Raw genomic sequence first — 19,692 nt, 5'->3', positions numbered from 1 at the left:
GGAGATGTTTGATATGGGTCTGGAAGGAGAGTTTAGAGTCTAGCCAGACACCTAGGTACTTATAGATGTCCACATATTCAAGGTCGGAACCATCCAGGGTGGTGATGCTGAATGGTGAAAAAAGTATTGGAACCATTTCCTTGTTTGACTGCTAGGTTGTGTGGGTATTATGACACTTTCCACTGTGTGTCTCAAATCCCTGGCGCTTTTTCAAAGACGTTAGATACTCCAGTGAGTGTAATTGGTTCCAATAACCTTTTTATGTGAGTGAAGTACATGTCCGATAAAATAATGTCAAGACAGGCCTGATGGAAACAGCAAATCTAACGGTAAACTTTCCAGATGTTGATAAAAAAACTAAATACGCTAGACATGATGGAATCATTTTGAGTGTATACAATTCATTATGCAAGAAATAGCGGTGGATTTTTTATTTTTATTTTAAGAAACATCTTTATCCGCACATATTGATATACAGTGCCTTCAGAAAGTATTCACACTGCTTTACCTGGATTCAAATTTACACAGACCCCTTCCAATTAGTATTGATTGATTATTCTATCTTCCCCCTTCTACTATTACCTTCCCGATTAATGTCAATAAGGGGATTCGATTAAACTGCCCCGGGTTGAACCGTGTTATGGCCCATCACATGGGTGACCGGGCGAAATCAGTGGGGGAGGCGCGCCGGGTTCAAATCAAACGGTAATCTGTCAACAATGCAGCATGGGGGCATCGTTCAGAAACCTACATCTCTTTTCCATAAAATACATGTTCGAATATTCAAAGTAGTTTTCATTGGGAAGGCAGATAAAGCGTTTTTATCAAAAGCAATTACTTTTGCATGTGAAAACACAGAATACTAATCATACTTGACCGTCGAACAGAACGTAGTACCTGGCTCACGCTCGGGAGGCAGCCCGGTTCCAAATCGAAAGAAAACATGCTAACCGGGTTCATTAATATAATCCCCTAACTGAGTCCTGCCAATTCAATCTGCACATGTGCGGCTCTCATGTTTACGGATGTGAGGAGAAGCAGAGTAGTGAACACTGAATACAGAACATTTCATCAGAAATGATCAAACACGTTTTCCTAACCGGACCTCCGGGTAAGTATAAAACACAACGCAGACAGCATGGCACGGGAAGTTGTTCAGAAACGCTGTGAAGTTGTGACTGCTGCTAACTAACGTTAGCTATAGACATGATGCCACCCAATACAATGTAACAGCAGTAGTTCAGCTAATACCTAAAACAATTTATAAACTGACGCTTGGGTGTCTTGATTTCCAATGGAACGCTGCGTATGACCCGCAGCATTGTGCTGAGAGGCAGGTGCCTCTAGGTTGGACCTTTCAAACTGTATGCACAGACGGCTTGACAGAAATGGGAGAAGAAGGTGAATGTTCTACTTTTGTTGCACACACATCCAGATGATGCTGCGTACCATTTTGCACAAATAATTACTGCCAGGCCTTGATCACACCTACAGGGTGTTTTGGGCAAAATGGTACGCAGGCACATCTCAAATGGTGTGTGTGCGCGCGCAACCTGGAGACGTGTGTTGGTCTGCAGTCAGTCAGTAGTGTTGTTCCAGGGTGTAGTGTGCTCCACACATACCAATCGGCGCAAAAGCGCTGGTCCTGGGCGTTATTTTAAGTACCACGCAAACTCGAGTATACGTTAATTAGTACACACTAGCTCTAGTAATTTTGTTGTTGTTTACATTTTAACTACCAGCAAGGTGGGCATGTCTCATTGCCAATATAATAATAATACTATGAAACTGGGCTCCAATGGCGGATGCAATTCATTCGTTTTTATCAGGAAAAAAAAGCATTGTTAAAAATGTAATGTGTCCAGTTTAGAGAAGGTATCTGCTGGAGTCAGACTCTATTGGAGATACTTGATATAAGAGGCGAAGCAAGAGGTTGGGCTCCACCCACAATCTGTCCACAAAAATAAGCCCACAAAGTGAGGAATTTGTGTGTGAAGGTGAATGAGTGCCAAACAAGTTGAATTGCTAATTTGATACGTGAGGCTTATTTGATCGAATATACGTTAAGTGAACGCACATGGCATTTTGGCAACTTGAAAAACAATATATACTTATCAGAGTTGTGCCTGTTGTCGTAGAAATAGAGAACTCGTCATGGATATAACCGGTTTTAGCATGGACATTGCCATTGAGGGCTTCCACCAATTGTAAGTAGTACACTGGATGGGGATTCCTAGGAGTTGGGAGCAATCAGCCAATGAAGAAGAAAATGTACTACTTTAAAATGGAGATTCAATGGTGCTGCCCATGCTGTCACAGATGCTACAATGGCACAGATACAAAGATGAGTCCTCTATCTATCTCTATGGTCTGTTCAAATGTGTAGCTGTATTGAAATGGCTATTAATTTTCAATTTGACAACATTTGACACTCATTGCCCCCCATACAAACCCCCCTCACTTGCTTAATAATTAATGATCTGCTTTAAATGGACATATTTTGGTGGAAGTAAACCCTCTCGCTTCGCCTCTTCCCCTCTGGTGTATCCCAGTTTCCACTGGTTAGGGTTAGGGTTAGATTCCAAAGCCACAAAGTCAAAATTAGCTACAAAAGTTTTCATTCTCATCTTAATTTAATAATAGGGTTAGGCATAAGGTTAGCAGTGTGGTTAGGTTTAGAATCACATTTTAAGAATATAATTTTTCAGAAATGGGAGGGTTTTAGCCACAATTATGAGTTTGTGGCTGTGTTAACTATAGAGACAACGTGTATCCCAGGCAGATCCTGAGTATTCTGATTTCCTCCGTAAAGTGAATGGTGTGACCTTCGCCAAATACTAACATAAAACAACTCTATTCATGAGTCAGTACTTTACATTATGATCAAATATTGCATTTCTGTTGATAGTCATGGTTTGAAGGCCCCAACAAGACAACTACTTCATTTTGGATTTGACACGACCCTCTTCCATTGTGAAGGTGTGGGTAAGACCACCCTGGTCCAGAAGGCCTGTGACGTAATAGTGTCTTCAGGTGTGTCTGTGGAGGGCTTCTACACCCAGGAGGTCAGGGAGGGGAGGCGCAGGGTCGGTTTCGACGTTGTCACTGTGACCGGACAGAGAGGAAACTTGTCCAGAGTCAGGTAGGTTTCAGTAACGTTACATAATCAACCAAAATGGTCTACCTATTCTGTAAGGACCGGTCCCCCAGACACAGATTAAGCCAAGTTCAGAACTTAAAAAACATTTTCAATGAACATTCTCTATTGTTACTTTTCAAATCAAATCAAGCTTTATTGGCCACGTTCGCTGAATACAACAAGTGTTAGACTTTACTGTGAAATGCTGACTGACAAGCCCTTAACCAACAGTGAGGTTCAAGAAGAAGAAAATATTTACCAAGTAGGCTAAGATAACAAGTAACACTAAGAATAACGAGGTTATATACAGGGGGCACCAGTACAGAGTCAATGTGGAGGCTATATACAGGGGTACCAGTACAGAGTCAATGTGGAGGCTATATACAGGGGGTACCAGTACAGAGTCAATGTGGAGACTATATACAGGGGGTACGGGTACAGAGTCAATGTGGAGGCTATATACAGGGTGTACCGGTACAGAGTCAATGTGGAGGCTATATACAGGGTGTACCGGTACAGAGTCAATGTGGAGGCTATATACAGGTGTTACGGTACAGAGTCAATGAGGAGGCTATATACAGGGTGTACCAGTACAGAGTCAATGTGGAGGCTATATACAGGGGGTACCAGTACAGAGTCAATGTGGAGACTATATACAGGGGGTACCAGTACAGAGTCAATGTGGAGGCAATATACAGGTGTTACGGTACAGAGTCAGTGAGGAGGCTATATACAGGTGTTACGGTACAGAGTCAATGAGGAGGCTATATACAGGGGGTACCAGCACAGAGTCAATGTGGAGGCTATATACAGGGGGTACCAGTACAGAGTCAATGTGGAGGCTATATACAGGGGGTACCAGTACAGAGTCAATGTGGAGACTATATACAGGGGGTACCAGTACAGAGTCAATGTGGAGGCTATATACAGGGGGTACCAGTACAGAGTCAATGTGGAGGCTATATACAGGGGGAACCGGTACAGAGTCAATGTGGAGGCTATATACAGGGGGGTACCGGTACAGAGTCAATGTGGAGGCTATATACAGGGGGTACTGGTACAGAGTCAATGTGGAGGCTATATACAGGGGGGTACCAGTACAGAGTCAATGTGGAGGCCATATACAGGGGGTACCAGTACAGAGTCAATGTGGAGGCTATATACAGGGGGTACCAGTACAGAGTCAATGTGGAGGCTATATACAGGGGGTACCAGTACAGAGTCAATGTGGAGGCTATATACAGGGGGTACTGGTACAGAGTCAATGTGGAGGCTATATACAGGGGGGTACCAGCACAGAGTCAATGTGGAGGCCATATACAGGGGGTACCAGTACAGAGTCAATGTGGAGGCTATATACAGGGGGTACCAGTACAGAGTCAATGTGGAGGCTATATACAGGGGGTACCAGTACAGAGTCAATGTGGAGGCTATATACAGGGGTACCGGTACAGAGTCAATGTGGAGGCTATATACAGGGGGTACCAGTACAGAGTCAATGTGGAGACTATATACAGGGGGTACCAGTGCAGAGTCAATGTGGAGGCTATATACAGGGGTACCGGTACAGAGTCAATGTGGAGACTATATACAGGGGGTACCAGTGCAGAGTCAATGTGGAGGCTATATACAGGGGTACCGGTACAGAGTCAATGTGGAGGCTATATACAGGGGGTACCAGTACAGAGTCAATGTGGAGGCTATATACAGGGTGTTACGGTACAGAGTCAATGTGGAGACTATATACAGGGGGCACCAGTACAGAGTCAATGTGGAGGCTATATACAGGGTGTTACGGTACAGAGTCAATGTGGAGGCTATATACAGGGGGCACCAGTACAGAGTCAATGTGGAGACTATATACAGGGGGTACCGGTACAGAGTCAATGTGGAGACTATATACAGGGGGCACCAGTACAGAGTCAATGTGGAGACTATATACAGGGTGTACCGGTACAGAGTCAATGTGGAGACTATATACAGGGGGTACCAGTACAGAGTCAATGTGGAGGCTATATACAGGGTGTACCAGTACAGAGTCAATGTGGAGGCTATATACAGGGTGTACCGGTACAGAGTCAATGTGGAGACTATATACAGGGGGTACCAGTACAGAGTCAATGTGGAGGCTATATACAGGGTGTACCAGTACAGAGTCAATGTGGAGGCTATATACAGGGGGTACCAGTACAGAGTCAATGTGGAGGCTATATACAGGGGGTACCAGTACAGAGTCAATGTGGAGGCTATATACAGGGGGTACCAGTACAGAGTCAATGTGGAGACTATATACAGGGGGTACCAGTACAGAGTCAATGTGGAGGCTATATACAGGGGGTACCAGTACAGAGTCAATGTGGAGGCTATATACAGGGTGTTACGGTACAGAGTCAATGTGGAGGCTATATACAGGGGGTACCAGTACAGAGTCAATGTGGAGGCTATATACAGGGGGTACCAGTACAGAGTCAATGTGGAGGCTATATACAGGGTGTACCAGTACAGAGTCAATGTGGAGGCTATATACAGAGGGTACTGGTACTGAGTCAATGTGGAGGCTATTTCCAGGGAGGTACTGGCACAGAGTCAATGTGGAGGCTATATACAGGGAGGTACCGGTACAGAGTCAATGTGGAGGCTATATACAGGGAGGTACCGGTACTGAGTCAATGTGGAAGCTATATACAGGGGGTACCGGTACTGAGTCAGTGTGCGGGGGTACAGGCTAGTTGAGGTAATCTGTACATGTAGGTGGGGGTGAAGTGACTATGCATAGGTAACAAACAAACAAACAGTAGCAGCAGTGTTCAAGAGGGGGGAGGGTCAATGTACATTTTCTGGTGGCGATTTTCAGTCCAGGACTTGGCTTAATCTGTGTCTGGGAAACAGTCCCCTATGTGTTAATGTGTTTTCTCTGCTGTCTTTGTTCTGTTCAGAGAGAAGTCTGTAGCTTCACATGGAGGGAGGGAGTACACTGTAGGACAGTATGTAGTGGATGTACCTTCGTTTGAGAACCTGGCTCTACCTCTCTTCAGAAACGTATGTTATTATTGCACTTTTTAACTAAGCAGTGATTTTCCTCCTATGTCAGGGTCGTAAGCAGTGATTTTCCTCCTATGTCAGGGTCGTGAGCAGTGATTTTCCTCCTATGTCAGGGTCGTGAGCAGTGATTTTCCTCCTATGTCAGGGTCGTGAGCAGTGATTTTCCTCCTATGTCAGGGTCGTGAGCAGTGATTTTCCTCCTATGTCAGGGTCGTGAGCAGTGATTTTCCTCCTATGTCAGGGTCGTGAGCAGTGATTTTCCTCCTATGTCAGGGTCCTGAGCAGTGATTTTCCTCCAATGTCAGGGTCGTGAGCAGTGATTTTCCTCCTATGTCAGGGTCGTGAGCAGTGATTTTCCTCCTATGTCAGGGTCGTGAGCAGTGATTTTCCTCCTATGTCAGGGTCGTGAGCAGTGATTTTCCTCCTATGTCAGGGTCGTGAGCAGTGATTTTCCTCCTATGTCAGGGTCGTGAGCAGTGATTTTTCCTCATACAGTGGGGAGAACAAGTATTTGATTCACTGCCGATTTTGCAGGTTTTCCTACTTACAAAGCATGTAGAGGTCTGTAATTTTTATCATAGGTACACTTCAACTGTGAGAGACGGAATCTAAAACAAAAATCCAGAATATCACATTGTATGATTTTTAAGTAATTCATTGGCATTTTATTGCATGACATAAGTATTTGATCACCTACCAACCAGTAAGATTTCCGGCTCTCACAGACCTGTTAGTTTTTCTTTAAGAAGCCCTCCTGTATTAACTGCACCTGTTTGAACTCGTTACCTGTATAAAAGACACCTGTCCACACACTCAATCAAACAGACTCCAACCTCTCCACATTGGCCAAGACCAGAGAGCTGTGTAAGGACATTAGGGATAAAATTGTAGACCTGCACAAGGCTGGGATGGGCTACAGGACAATAGGCAAGCAGCTTGGTGAGAAGGCAACAACTGTTGGCGCAATTATTAGAAAATGGAAGAAGTTAAAGATGACGGTCAATCCCCCTCGGTCTGGGGCTCCATGCAAGATCTCACCTTGTGGGGCATCAATGATCATGAGGAAGGTGAGGGATCAGCCCAGAACTACACGGCAGGACCTGGTCAATGACCTGAAGAGAGCTGGGACCACAGTCTCAAAGAAAACCATTAGTAACACACTACGCCGTCATTGATTAAAATCCTGCAGCGCACGCAAGGTCCCCCTGCTCAAGCCAGCGCATGTCCAGGTCCGTCTGAAGTTTCCCAATGACCATCTGGATGATCCAGAGGAGGAATGGGAGAAGGTCATGTGGTCTGATGAGACAAAAATAGAGCTTTTTGGTCTAAACTCCACTCGCTGTGTTTGGAGAAAGAAGAAGGATGAGTACAACCCCAAGATGTTACTTACCCTACATTATTCATCTCATACGCATACGTATATACTGTACATATATACTGTACTCTATATCATCGACGGTATCCTTATGTAATACATGTATCACTAGCCACTTTATACTATACTATGCCACTTTGTTTACATACTCATCTCATTTGTACATACTGTACCCGATACCATCTACTGTATCTTGCCTATGCTGCTCTGTACCATCACTCATTCATATATCCTTATGTACATATTCTTTATCCCCTTACACTGTGTACAAGACAGTAGTTTTGGAATTGTTAGTTAGATTACTTGTTATTACTGCATTGTCGGAACTAGAAGCACAAGCATTTCGCTACACTCGCATTAACATCTGCTAACCATGTGTATGTGACAAATAAAATTTGATTTGATTTGATTTTGATTTTCCTCCTATGTCAGGGTCGTGAGCAGTGATTTTCCTCCTATGTCAGGGTCGTGAGCAGTGATTTTCCTCCTATGTCAGGGTCGTGAGCAGTGATTTTCCTCCTATGTCAGGGTCGTGAGCAGTGATTTTCCTCCTATGTCAGGGTCGTGAGCAGTGATTTTCCTCCTATGTCAGGGTCGTGAGCAGTGATTTTCCTCCTATGTCAGGGTCGTGAGCAGTGATTTTCCTCCTATGTCAGAGTCGTGAGCGTGAGTCAGGGTGATTTTCCTCCTATGTCAGGGTCGTGAGCAGTGATTTTCCTCCTATGTCAGGGTCGTGAGCAGTGATTTTCCTCCTATGCCAGGGTCGTGAGCAGTGATTTTCCTCCTATGTCAGGGTCGTGAGCAGTGATTTTCCTCCTATGTCAGGGTCGTGAGCAGTGATTTTCCTCCTATGTCAGGGTCGTGAGCAGTGATTTTCCTCCTATGTCAGGGTCGTGAGCAGTGATTTTCCTCCTATGTCAGGGTCGTGAGCAGTGATTTTCCTCCTATGTCAGGGTCGTGAGCAGTGATTTTCCTCCTATGTCAGGGTCGTGAGCAGTGATTTTCCTCCTATGCATTTTCCTCCTATGTCAGGGTCGTGAGCAGTGATTTTCCTCCTATGCCAGGGTCGTGAGCAGTGATTTCCCTCCTATGTCAGGGTCGTGAGCAGTGATTTTCCTCCTATGTCAGGGTCGTGAGCAGTGATTTTCCTCCTATGTCAGGGTCGTGAGCAGTGATTTTCCTCCTATGATTTGATTTTCCTCCTATGTCAGGGTCGTGAGCAGTGATTTTCCTCCTATGTCAGGGTCGTGAGCAGTGATCCTCCTATGTCAGGGTCGTGAGCAGTGATTTTCCTCCTATGTCAGGGTCGTGAGCAGTGATTTTCCTCCTATGTCAGGGTCGTGAGCAGTGATTTTCAGGGTCGTGAGCAGTGATTTTCCTCCTATGTCAGGGTCGTGAGCAGTGTCATGTCAGGGTCGTGAGCAGGATTTTCCTCCTATGTCAGGGTCGTGAGCAGTGATTTTCCTCCTATGTCAGGGTCGTGAGCAGTGATTTTCCTCCTATGTCAGGGTCGTGAGCAGTGATTTTCCTCCTATGTCAGGGTCGTGAGCAGTGATTTTCCTCCTATGTCAGGGTCGTGAGCAGTGATTTTCCTCCTATGTCAGGGTCGTGAGCAGTGATTTTCCTCCTATGTCAGGGTCGTGAGCAGTGATTTTCCTCCTATGTCAGGGTCGTGAGCAGTGATTTTCCTCATTCAGCACCAGTCGAGAGTTTGGACACCTACTCATTCCAGGGTTTTTCTTTATTTTCAACATTGTAGAATAATGGTGAAGACATCAAAACTATGACATAACACATATGGAATCCTGTAGTAACCAACAGTGTTAAACAAATCAAATATATTTTACATTCTTCAAAGTAGCCTCCATTTGCCTTGATGACAGCTTTGCACTCTTGACATTCTCTGGTAGTAGAGTAGAGTAGGCCCACATCAGCCCTAGTAGTAGAGTAGAGTAGGCCCATAGCAGCTCTAGTAGTAGAGTAGAGTAGGCCCATAGCAGCTCTAGTAGTAGAGTAGAGTAGGCCCATAGCAGCTCTAGTAGTAGAGTAGAGTAGGCCCATAGCAGCTCTAGTAGTAGAGTAGAGTAGGCCCACAGCAGCTCTAGTAGTAGAGTAGAGTAGGCCCACAGCAGCTCTAGTAGTAGAGTAGAGTAGGCCCACAGCAGCTCTAGTAGTAGAGTAGAGTAGAGTAGGCCCACAGCAGCCCTGTTAGTAAAGTAGAGTAGACCCACAGCAGCTCTAGTAGTAGAGTAGAGTAGGCCCACAGCAGCTCTAGTAGTAGAGTAGAGTAGGCCCACAGCAGCTCTAGTAGTAGAGTAGGCCCACAGCAGCTCTAGTAGTAGAGTAGAGTAGGCCCACAGCAGCCCTGGTAGTAGAGTAGACTAGGCCCACAGCAGCCCTGGTAGTAAAGTAGAGTAGACCCACAGCAGCTCTGGGAGTAGAGTAGGCCCACAGCAGCTCTGGGAGTAGAGTAGAGTAGGCCCACAGCAGCTCTGGGAGTAGAGTAGGCCCACAGCAGCTCTGGGAGTAGAGTAGAGTAGGCCCACAGCAGCTCTAGTAGTAGAGTAGATTAGGCCCACAGCAGCCCTGGTAGTAGAGTAGATTAGGCCCACAGCAGCCCTGGTAGTAGAGTAGAGTAGGCCCACAGCAGCTCTAGTAGTAGAGTAGAGTAGGCCCACAGCAGCTCTGGGAGTAGAGTAGAGTAGGCCCACAGCAGCTGTAGTAGTAGAGTAGAGTAGGCCCACAGCAGCTCTGGGAGTAGAGTAGATTAGGCCCACATCAGCCCTGGTAGTAGAGTAGATAAGGCCCACAGCAGCCCTGGTAGTAGAGTAGAGTAGGCCCACAGCAGCTCTGGTAGTAGAGTAGAGTAGGCCCACAGCAGCCCTGGTAGTAGAGTAGAGTAGGCCCACATCAGCTCTAGTAGTAGAGTAGAGTAGGCCCACAGCAGCCCTGGTAGTAGAGTAGAGTAGGCCCACAGCAGCTCTAGTAGTAGAGTAGAGTAGGCCCACAGCAGCTCTAGTAGTAGAGTAGAGTAGGCCCACAGCAGCTCTGGGAGTAGAGTAGAGTAGGCCCACAGCAGCTCTAGTAGTAGAGTAGAGTAGGCCCACAGCAGCTCTGGGAGTAGAGTAGATTAGGCCCACATCAGCCCTGGTAGTAGAGTAGATAAGGCCCACAGCAGCCCTGGTAGTAGAGTAGAGTAGGCCCACAGCAGCTCTGGTAGTAGAGTAGAGTAGGCCCACAGCAGCCCTGGTAGTAGAGTAGAGTAGGCCCACATCAGCTCTAGTAGTAGAGTAGAGTAGGCCCACAGCAGCCCTGGTAGTAGAGTAGAGTAGGCCCACAGCAGCTCTAGTAGTAGAGTAGAGTAGGCCCACAGCAGCTCTAGTAGTAGAGTAGAGTAGGCCCACAGCAGCTCTAGTAGTAGAGTAGAGTAGGCCCACAGCAGCTCTAGTAGTAGAGTAGAGTAGGCCCACAGCAGCTCTAGTAGTAGAGTAGAGTAGGCCCACAGCAGCCCTGGTAGTAGAGTAGAGTAGGCCCACAGCAGCTCTAGTATATCAACCATATAGTTGTTGTTTTTTGTGGTGAGTGATGTTGTCTATAACCTCACTCTCTTTCTCTGTGTTTTAGCTTGACTCTTCATGCAGTAGCAATCATCAGGTGTTTATCATTGATGAGGTTGGTAAAATGGAGCTGTTCAGCCAGGCGTTCATCAGGTCAGTCAGACAGACCCTGGACTCTCCAGTCTTCTCTGTCCTGGGGACTATACCCCTCCCTTCAGGAAAACCACTGGGTTTCGTGGAGGAGATACGGACCAGGACGGACGTCACTGTCTTCACTGTGAGTACATTCACACGCATGCGTACACACACACACACACACACACAAATAATCCCACTATCTAATCTTACCTGCCTCATTGTAGGGATGTCAAATGTTTCTGTTCTGAAAGGCCGCGGAGTCTGCAATTGGTCTCAGACCCTATGGAGTCTGGTTAAATTGTTCTATGACCCTATGGAGTCTGGTTAAATTGGTCTATGACCCTATGGAGTCTGGTTAAATTGGTCTATGACCCTATGGAGTCTGGTTAAATTGGTCTCAGACCCTATGGAGTCTGGTTAAATTGGTCTATGACCCTATGGAGTCTGGTTAAATTGGTCTATGACCCTATGGAGTCTGGTTAAATTGGTCTCAGACCCTATGGAGTCTGGTTAAATTGGTCTATGACCCTATGGAGTCTGGTTAAATTGGTCTCAGACCCTATGGAGTCTGGTTAAATTGTGTCTATGACCCTATGGAGTCTGGTTAAATTGGTCTATGACCCTATGGAGTCTGGTTAAATTGGTCTATGACCCTATGGAGTCTGGTTAAATTGGTCTATGACCCTATGGAGTCTGGTTAAATTGGTCTATGACCCTATGGAGTCTGGTTAAATTGGTCTATGACCCTATGGAGTCTGGTTAAATTGGTCTATGACCCTATGGAGTCTGGTTAAATTGTTCTCTAAATAAATAATACGATGCCTTTCAAAAGTATTCACCCCCCCAGGGCGTTTTTAGTATTTTGTTGCATTACAACCTGTAATTTAAATAGATTTTTATTTGGATTTCATGTAATGGACAGACACAAAATAGTCCAGATTGGTGAAGCGAAAAAAAATCAAATCTAAAAAGTAAAAAATGGAAAAGTGGCCGTGCATATGTTTTCACCCCCTCTGCTATGAAGCCCCTAAATAAGATCTGGTGCAACCAATTCCCTTCAGAAGTCACATAATTAGTTGAAGTCCACCTGTGTGCAATCTAATTGTCACATGATCTCAGTGTATATACACACACCTGTTCTGAAAGGCCGCGGAGTCTGCAACACATCTAAGCAAGGGGCACCACCAGGCAAGCGGCACTATGAAGACCAAGGAGCTCTCCAAACAGGTCAGGGACAAAGCTGTGGAGAAGTACAGATTAGGGTTGGGTTATAAAATAATATCCCAAACTCATGGACCAGGCAAGGAGGGCATTAATCAGAGAGGCAACAAAGAGACCAAAGATAACCCTGAAGGAGCTGCAAAGCTCCACAGCGGAGATTGGAGTATCTGTCCATAGGACCACTTTAAGCCGTACACTGTTTGGTGTTCGCCAAACGTTTGGTGTCTGCTGCAAACCCAACACCTCACAACACCCCAAGAACACCATCCCCACAGTGACGCGTGGTGACAGCATCATGCTGTGGGGATGTTTTTCATCGGCAGGGACTGGGAAACTGGTCAGAATTGAAGGAATGATGAATGGAGCTAAATACAAGGAAATTCTTGAGGGAAACCTGTTTCAGTCTTCCAGAGATTTGAGACTGGGAAGGAGGTTCACCTTCCAGCAGGACAATGACTCGAAGCATACTGCTAAAGCAACACTCGTGTGGTTTAAGGGGAAACATTTAAATGTCTTAGAATGACCAAGTCAAAACCAAGACTTCAATCCAATTGAGAATCTGTGGTATGACTTAAAGATTGCTATACACCAGCGGAACCCATCCAACTTGAAGGAGCTGGAGCAGTTTTGACTTGAAGAATGGGCAAAAATCCCAGTGGCTAGATGTGCCAAGCTTATAGAGACATACCCCAAGAGACTTGCAGCTGTAATTGCTGCAAAAGGTGGCTCTACAAAGTATTGACTTTGGGGGGGTGAATATTTCATGCTTGTTTCACAATAAAACATATTTTGCATCTTCAAAGTGGTAGGCATGTTGTGTAAATCAAATGATGCAAACCCCCAAAAAATCTATTTTAATTCCAGGCACCAAAATAGGAAAAATGCCAATGAATACTTTTGCAAGCCACATGTATGTATGTATGTATGTATGTATGTACGTACTCGCTCACTCACTCACTCACTCACTCACTCACTCACTCACCCACCCACTACCGGTCAAAAGAATGTATAGCATGACTGATACCATTATCATTTACAGTATAGCATGGTGGATACCATTATCCTTTACAGTATAGCATGGTGGATACCATTATCCTTTACAGTATAGCATGGTGGATACCATTATCCTTTACAGTATAGCATGGTGGATACCATTATCCTTTACAGTATAGCATGGTGGATACCATTATCCTTTACAGTATAGCATGGTGGATACCGTTATCCTTTTACCATGTAGAATGTATAGCATGACTGATACCATTATCATTTACAGTATAGCATGGTGGATACCATTATCCTTTACAGTATAGCATGGTGGATACTATTATCCTTTACAGTATAGCATGGTGGATACCATTGTCCTTTACAGTATAGCATGGTGGATACCATTATCCTTTACAGTATAGCATGGTGGATACCATTATCCTTTACAGTATAGCATGGTGGATACCATTATCCTTTACAGTATAGCATGGTGGATACCATTATCCTTTACAGTATAGCATGGTGGATACCATTATCCTTTACAGTATAGCATGGTGGATACTATTATCCTTTACAGTATAGCATGGTGGATACCATTATCCTTTACAGTATAACATGGTGGATACCATTATCCTTTACAGTATAGCATGGTGGATACCATTATCCTTTACAGTATAGCATGGTGGATACCATTATCCTTTACAGTATAGCATGGTGGATACCATTATCCTTTACAGTATAGCATGGTGGATACCATTATCCTTTTACAATGTAGAATATATAGCATGGTGGATACTATTATCCTTTACAGTATAGCATGGTGGATACCATTATCCTTTACAGTATAGCATGGTGGATACCATTATCCTTTACAGTATAGCATGGTGGATACCATTATCCTTTTACAATGTAGAATATATAGCATGGTGGATACCATTATCCTTTTACCATGTAGAATATATAGCATGGTGGATACCATTATCCTTTACAGTATAGCATGGTGGATACCATTATCCTTTACAGTATAGCATGGTGGATACCATTATCCTTTACAGTATAGCATGGTGGATACCATTATCCTTTACAGTATAGCATGGTGGATACCATTATCCTTTACAGTATAGCATGGTGGATACCATTATCCTTTACAGTATAGCATGGTGGATACCATTATCCTTTACAGTATAGCATGGTGGATACCATTATCCTTTTACCATGTAGAATATATAGCATGGTGGATACCATTATCCTTTTACCATGTAGAATATATAGCATGGTGGATACCATTATCCTTTACAGTATAGCATGGTGGATACCATTATCCTTTTACCATGTAGAATATATAGCATGGTGGATACCATTATCCTTTACAGTATAGCATGGTGGATACCATTATCCTTTACAGTATGACATGGTGGATACCATTATCCTTTACAGTATAGCATGGTGGATACCATTATCCTTTACAGTATAGCATGGTGGATACCATTATCCTTTTACAATGTAGAATATATAGCATGGTGGATACCATTATCCTTTACAGTATAGCATGGTGGATACCATTATCCTTTACAGTATAGCATGGTGGATACCATTATCCTTTTACAATGTAGAATATATAGCATGGTGGATACCATTATCCTTTTACAATGTAGAATATATAGCATGGTGGATACCATTATCCTTTACAGTATAGCATGGTGGATACTATTATCCTTTACAGTATAGCATGGTGGATACCATTATCCTTTACAGTATAGCATGGTGGATACCATTATCCTTTACAGTATAGCATGGTGGATACCATTATCCTTTACAGTATAGCATGGTGGATACCATTATCCTTTACAGTATAGCATGGTGGATACCATTATCCTTTTACAATGTAGAATATATAGCATGGTGGATACTATTATCCTTTACAGTATAGCATGGTGGATACCATTATCCTTTACAGTATAGCATGGTGGATACCATTATCCTTTACAGTATAGCATGGTGGATACCATTATCCTTTACAGTATAGCATGGTGGATACCATTATCCTTTACAGTATAGCATGGTGGATACCATTATCCTTTACAGTATAGCATGGTGGATACCATTATCCTTTACAGTATAGCATGGTGGATACCATTATCCTTTTACAATGTAGAATATATAGCATGGTGGATACCATTATCCTTTTACCATGTAGAATATATAGCATGGTGGATACCATTATCCTTTACAGTATAGCATGGTGGATACCATTATCCTTTACAGTATAGCATGGTGGATACCGTTATCCTTTACAGTATAGCATGGTGGATACCATTATCCTTTACAGTATAGCATGGTGGATACCATTATCCTTTACAGTATAGCATGGTGGATACCATTATCCTTTACAGTATAGCATGGTGGATACCATTATCCTTTTACAATGTAGAATATATAGCATGGTGGATACCATTATCCTTTTACCATGTAGAATATATAGCATGGTGGATACCATTATCCTTTTACCATGTAGAATATATAGCATGGTGGATACCATTATCCTTTACAGTATAGCATGGTGGATACCATTATCCTTTTACCATGTAGAATATATAGCATGGTGGATACCATTATCCTTTACAGTATAGCATGGTGGATACCATTATCCTTTACAGTATGACATTGTGGATACCATTATCCTTTACAGTATAGCATGGTGGATACCATTATCCTTTACAGTATAGCATGGTGGATACCATTATCCTTTTACAATGTAGAATATATAGCATGGTGGATACCATTATCCTTTACAGTATAGCATGGTGGATACCATTATCCTTTACAGTATAGCATGGTGGATACCATTATCCTTTTACAATGTAGAATATATAGCATGGTGGATACCATTATCCTTTTAGAATGTAGAATATATAGCATGGTGGATACCGTTATCCTTTACAGTATAGCATGGTGGATACCATTATCCTTTACAGTATAGCATGGTGGATACTATTATCCTTTACAGTATAGCATGGTGGATACCATTATCCTTTTACCATGTAGAATGTATAGCATGACTGATACCATTATCATTTACAGTATAGCATGGTGGATACTATTATCCTTTACAGTATAGCATGGTGGATACCATTATCCTTTTACCATGTAGATACCATTATCATACCATGTAGGTGGATACCAATGTATAGCATGACTGATACCATTATCATTTACAGTATAGCATGGTGGATACCATTATCCTTTACAGTATAGCATGGTGGATACTATTATCCTTTACAGTATAGCATGGTGGATACCATTATCCTTTACAGTATAGCATGGTGGATACCATTATCCTTTACAGTATAGCATGGTGGATACTATTATCCTTTACAGTATAGCATGGTGGATACCATTATCCTTTACAGTATAGCATGGTGGATACCATTATCCTTTACAGTATAGCATGGTGGATACCATTATCCTTTTACCATGTAGAATATATAGCATGGTGGATACCATTATCCTTTACAGTATAGCATGGTGGATACTATTATCCTTTACAGTATAGCATGGTGGATACCATTATCCTTTACAGTATAGCATGGTGGATACCATTATCCTTTACAGTATAGCATGGTGGATACCATTATCCTTTACAGTATAGCATGGTGGATACCATTATCCTTTACAGTATAGCATGGTGGATACCATTATCATTTACAGTATAGCATTGTGGATACCATTATCCTTTACAGAAAAGCATGGTGGGGATTAAACATGAAATCATGCGTGACTAAACCAGATCCATCCATCAGGATCAATATTAGTGATATTAACTGTTAGATCTGGTTCCATCCATCAGGATCAATATTAGTGACATTAACAGTGTTATCTGGTTCCTTCCATCAGGATCAATATTAGTGATATTAACAGTGTTATCAGGATCAATATTAGTGATATTAACAGTGTTATCTGGTTCCGTCCATCAGGATCAATATTAGTGATATTAACTGTTAGATCTGGTTCCATCCATCAGGATCAATATTAGTGACATTAACAGTGTTATCTGGTTCCTTCCATCAGGATCAATATTAGTGATATTAACAGTGTTATCTGGTTCCATCCATCAGGATCAATATTAGTGATATTAACAGTGTTATCTGGTTCCGTCCATCAGGATCAATATTAGTGATATTAACAGTGTTATCTGGTTCCATCCATCAGGATCAATATTAGTGACATTAACAGTGTTATCTGGTTCCATCCATCAGGATCAATATTAGTGATATTAACAGTGTTATCTGGTTCCATCCATCAGGATCAATATTAGTGATATTAACAGTGTTATCTGGTTCCATCCATCAGGAACACTACGCTCTTGCTGCTATGGTATCTCTTAAACATCTTTGGTTGTGTGTTTCTCTCCCTATCCCCCCCCACCCCCCGGCTTTCCCTCCTCTCTCTCAGGTCTCCAAGGAGAACAGAGATGTTATATTACCAGAGGTTGTGTCAGCTCTAAAGGACTGTCTCAAACAAAGTGCTAAGTAGGTGGAAGTTATCCAAGGTCAGTGGAACATCATGGAGGGCATTCAGAAACACAGCAGCACTCTGAACTAGACCCTGATGAAGAAGACCGACCCTGATGAAGAAGACTGACCCTGATGAAGAAGACTGACCCTGATGAAGAAGACCGACCCTGATGAACAAGACCGACCCTGATGAACAAGACCGACCCTGATGAACAAGACCGTCCCTGATGGATGGATGTTGGCCAGCACTCTGTACTAGACTGACCCTGATGAACGAGACCGACCCTGAAGAACGAGACCGACCCTAAAGAACGAGACCGACCCTGAAGAACGAGACCGACCCTGACGAACGAGACCGACCCTGACGAACGAGACCGACCCTGACGAACGAGACCGACACTGAAGAACGAGACCGACACTGAATAACTAGACCGACCCTGATTGGTGGAAGTTGGCCAGCACTCTGTACTAGACCGACCCTGATGAACAAGACTCTCCCTGAAGAACTCGACCAACCCTGATTGGTGGATGTTGGCCAGCACTCTGAACCAGACCGACCTTGATTGGTGGAAGTTGGCCAGCACTCTGTACTAGACCGACCCTGATTGGTGGATGTTGGCCTGCACTCTGTACTAGACTGACCCTGATGAACTAGACTGACCCTGATGGATGGATGTTGGCCAGCACTCTGTACTAGACCGACTCTGATTGATGGATGTTGGCCAGCACTCTGTACTAGACCGACCCTGATGGGTGAATTTTGGCCAATACTCTGTAATAGACCATGGCCACCTAACCATCCCCAGCTTACAATTGGCTCATTCATCCCCCTCCTCTCCCCTGTAACTATTCCCCAGTTCATTGCTGTAAATGAGAATGTTTTCTCAGTCAACTTACCTGGTAAAATAACAAAAAAATCAATAAAAATGTAATAAAACGATGATTTAATTATTTCTGAAAACTGCCACATTCAGTTCTTCAACCAATGATAATGTTGGAAGATTAGTGATAAATATAATTATAATATGGAGAATAGTGTACAATAATAGACTATATCCTGGTCAATTGCCTGCACCAACCGTGGAACTGTGTGATTACATCGCCATGTGTTAGGGCTTGGTCTGCTCTCCTCTCCATAGCTATTAGCATGTCTTTCTTAATATTGTGAACTTTACTAATGATCTTCATAACAACCACACGGCCGTGACGGCGTTTACAAAGAAAGCAAATGAAGGTAAACCAAACAGTGAAATGACTGGAATGATAATGTGGACTATACCAACTGAAGGGAACTAACAGTAAATGGGCAGTTGTGTTGTTATCAGACCTTCTGATGGTCCATATTGTTATCAGACCTACTGATGGTCCATATTGTTATCAGACCTACTGATGGTCCATATTGTTATCAGACCTTCTGATGGTCCATATTGTTATCAGACCTACTGATGGTCCATATTGTTATCAGACCTACTGATGGTCCATATTGTTATCAGACCTACTGATGGTCCATATTGTTATCAGACCTACTGATGGTCCATATTGTTATCAGGCCTACTGATGGTCCATATTGTTATCAGACCTACTGATGGTCCATATTGTTATCAGACCTACTGATGGTCCATATTGTTATCAGACCTTCTGATGGTCCATATTGTTATCAGACCTACTGATGGTCCATATTGTTATCAGACCTACTGATGGTCCATATTGTTATCAGACCTT

General features: G+C 43.3%; 1 protein-coding gene across 1 annotated transcript; it reads left to right on the top strand.

Annotated features, from left to right (window-relative positions):
- The first annotated feature begins 1,006 nt into the window (after nucleotides 1–1,006).
- LOC139367398 (nucleoside-triphosphatase, cancer-related) lies at nucleotides 1,007–18,979 on the top strand. The gene is made up of 5 exons (XM_071105594.1): nucleotides 1,007–1,111; nucleotides 2,980–3,142; nucleotides 6,076–6,178; nucleotides 11,181–11,390; nucleotides 17,909–18,979. The coding sequence occupies exons 1-5, from the start codon at nucleotides 1,078–1,080 to the stop codon at nucleotides 17,987–17,989; spliced, it is 591 nt and encodes a 196-aa protein (XP_070961695.1). The 5' UTR covers nucleotides 1,007–1,077; the 3' UTR covers nucleotides 17,990–18,979.
- The last annotated feature ends 713 nt before the right edge of the window (nucleotides 18,980–19,692 follow it).

This window comes from Oncorhynchus clarkii, chromosome 16 (assembly GCF_045791955.1).
Source record: "Oncorhynchus clarkii lewisi isolate Uvic-CL-2024 chromosome 16, UVic_Ocla_1.0, whole genome shotgun sequence".
Taxonomy (NCBI): Eukaryota; Metazoa; Chordata; class Actinopteri; order Salmoniformes; family Salmonidae; genus Oncorhynchus; species Oncorhynchus clarkii.
Note: the sequence above shows the minus strand (reverse complement) of the source record. Positions and strands in the feature narration are given on the sequence as shown.